Source organism: Amphimedon queenslandica, unplaced genomic scaffold (assembly GCF_000090795.2).
Source record: "Amphimedon queenslandica unplaced genomic scaffold, v1.1 AMPQUscaffold_9479, whole genome shotgun sequence".
NCBI classification, from domain to species: Eukaryota; Metazoa; Porifera; class Demospongiae; order Haplosclerida; family Niphatidae; genus Amphimedon; species Amphimedon queenslandica.
The window spans coordinates 1-1,783 of record NW_003550249.1 but is presented as its reverse complement, the minus strand read 5'-3'; the positions used below and the strand labels follow the sequence as shown (position 1 = coordinate 1,783).

Sequence of the window (1,783 nt, the reverse complement as noted above, 5' to 3'; positions counted from 1 at the left end):
TTAATAAAAGACCCAGATGAAAGAAAGAAGGTTAGCCAGGAAATTTTTAAAATTGTAGATCGAAGTCAGACTTCTCTTAAAGTAAAAATTCCGATCTGGTTGTTTGTTTTTGAGCTTTGCTTAGAGAAAAAAGCTGAAAGTAATGGTGGTTTTGTTACAAGAGAAGAAGCTGATGATGAAGGTAAGAGACTTTACATGACTCCTACTGATGTTGAAGATGCTCTAACCTACCTTCACAATTGCACCATTATTTTATACTATCCTGATATCAAACCACAATTAGTGTTTGTTGACCCACGGAAAATTCTTGAAATTCTTTCACAATTATTGGCTCTCACATATGTCAATAAGGATACTGCACAGAAAGTATTTGAACCAAAATTGGAAATAACTTGGACTGAAATAGACCTATTAAAAAATCAGGGTCGCTTCAAAGAAAATCTTCTTAAAAAGTTCACTGTATTCACTGGTAAATTCCAGCCACATTACTTCATCAATTTGCTTAACAAATGCCACATCATTGCTCAACTACAGAAAAAAATAAGTCAGGCTGAAGATGTAGTCAATTTTCTTCCTTCTGCTTTAAGTTCATACAATGGTAGCTTTGAAAAGAGTCCAGAAGATAGAAAACCTCTACTTTATGTTTGGAGAAAGCAAGTGGCCAGGGAAGATGTAGGAAAAGTCTTTGTCGATGTACCTCAAGGAATCTTCCCTCTGATAATTGTCCGTTTACTCAAACAAGAAGAATGTGTTGTTCAGCTATCTAATCCTGATGATGTCTCACAGTTTCGAGATGCAGTGTCATTATTGATCTCTTTTGACAAAAATGATGACGATCCAAATGAACGTTTGTACATCATTAATCGTGGGAAGCATATTGAAGTTATTTTTACTGGAAAAAAGGAACAATGTCCAAAAATTAATACACTACTTTGTAAAGTCATCAACGAGAGTGCAGAGAACATCAATATTTCAGTTAAAGACCTCAACATAGCTTTTGCTTGCCGACGTGACAACAGTGAATACTGTATCATCAAAGATGAAGCAGATCAAAAAACAGCTTGCCGCTCTAAACCTGCTCACACTTGTACTCTTGATGACAGCTATTGGTGCTGGTTCAATACATCAGGTATGTGTAACAATTTTATTATTATTATTATACTATTATTATTATAATTGTAAAGGTTCTGAACAAAAACATACCATATCTGGCACAGAAGGCTCTGGTATATATGTTGTTGGGGAAGCCAAAAGTATGTTAATTAAGTGCATTCATAAATCATGCATAAGCATTCTCACTCTTCTTACGGTAAAGCCTGTTCTTAATACTATAAAGTATAGCATTGATGAATATTTATCTTTGATATGCCATATAAAAGTATACTGTAACATCTTTTGTTTTATTGCATGGCCAATTTTTCTTTTCATTTTGTAAATGTAATATAATGTTTTTCAGTGTTATTCAAAGGATGTATTATGTATGTATCAATCAATTTAAATCCACAGGCCAGTAGCTTAATAATGCAGTAGTCTTGAGGATATTTCATACTTCTGCTAGTAAGTATAACCTAATAGGGACTGGATTGGGTGTAGATGTGTCTGATCTGACACAGATCCCAGGCCAAGCAACAAATAATCTTATTAAAGTAATTGAAAGGTGGTTTAAAGCCAATAAAGATGTCAGCTGGGATACATTGAAACAACTTTGTGAATACTTCCCCGAACCACTGGGCCAAGCGAAAGCTAAGCTAGATAAAGTAGTTGGCAAAAAGTCTTAAAAGAA

The 1,783-nt window shown here is 34.3% G+C and overlaps 1 protein-coding gene across 2 annotated transcripts; it reads left to right on the top strand.

The window, feature by feature from the left end:
* Nucleotides 1-17: 17 nt before the first annotated feature.
* LOC109590782 (uncharacterized) lies at nt 18-1,771 on the top strand. Of its 2 annotated transcripts, XM_020006657.1 has the most exons (3): nt 18-1,129; nt 1,185-1,253; nt 1,507-1,771. In XM_020006657.1, exons 1-3 carry the CDS (start codon nt 196-198, stop codon nt 1,512-1,514), a joined length of 1,011 nt encoding a protein of 336 aa, XP_019862216.1. In that variant the 5' UTR covers nt 18-195; the 3' UTR covers nt 1,515-1,771. The 2 variants fall into 2 exon arrangements, with proteins under 2 accessions (XP_019862216.1, XP_019862215.1); XM_020006656.1 differs by having other exon boundaries at nt 1,185-1,771.
* Nucleotides 1,772-1,783: the final 12 nt, after the last annotated feature.

What these genes read in the sequence shown, in the direction of transcription:
- LOC109590782 (XM_020006656.1), top strand. Translation starts at nt 196, where the DNA reads ATGACTCCTACTGATGTTGAAGATGCTCTAACCTACCTTCACAATTGC. An exon ending in GTGCTGGTTCAATACATCAG is followed by an intron (nt 1,130 to 1,184) that starts GTATGTGTAACA and finishes ATAATTGTAAAG; the next exon opens with GTTCTGAACAAAAACATACC.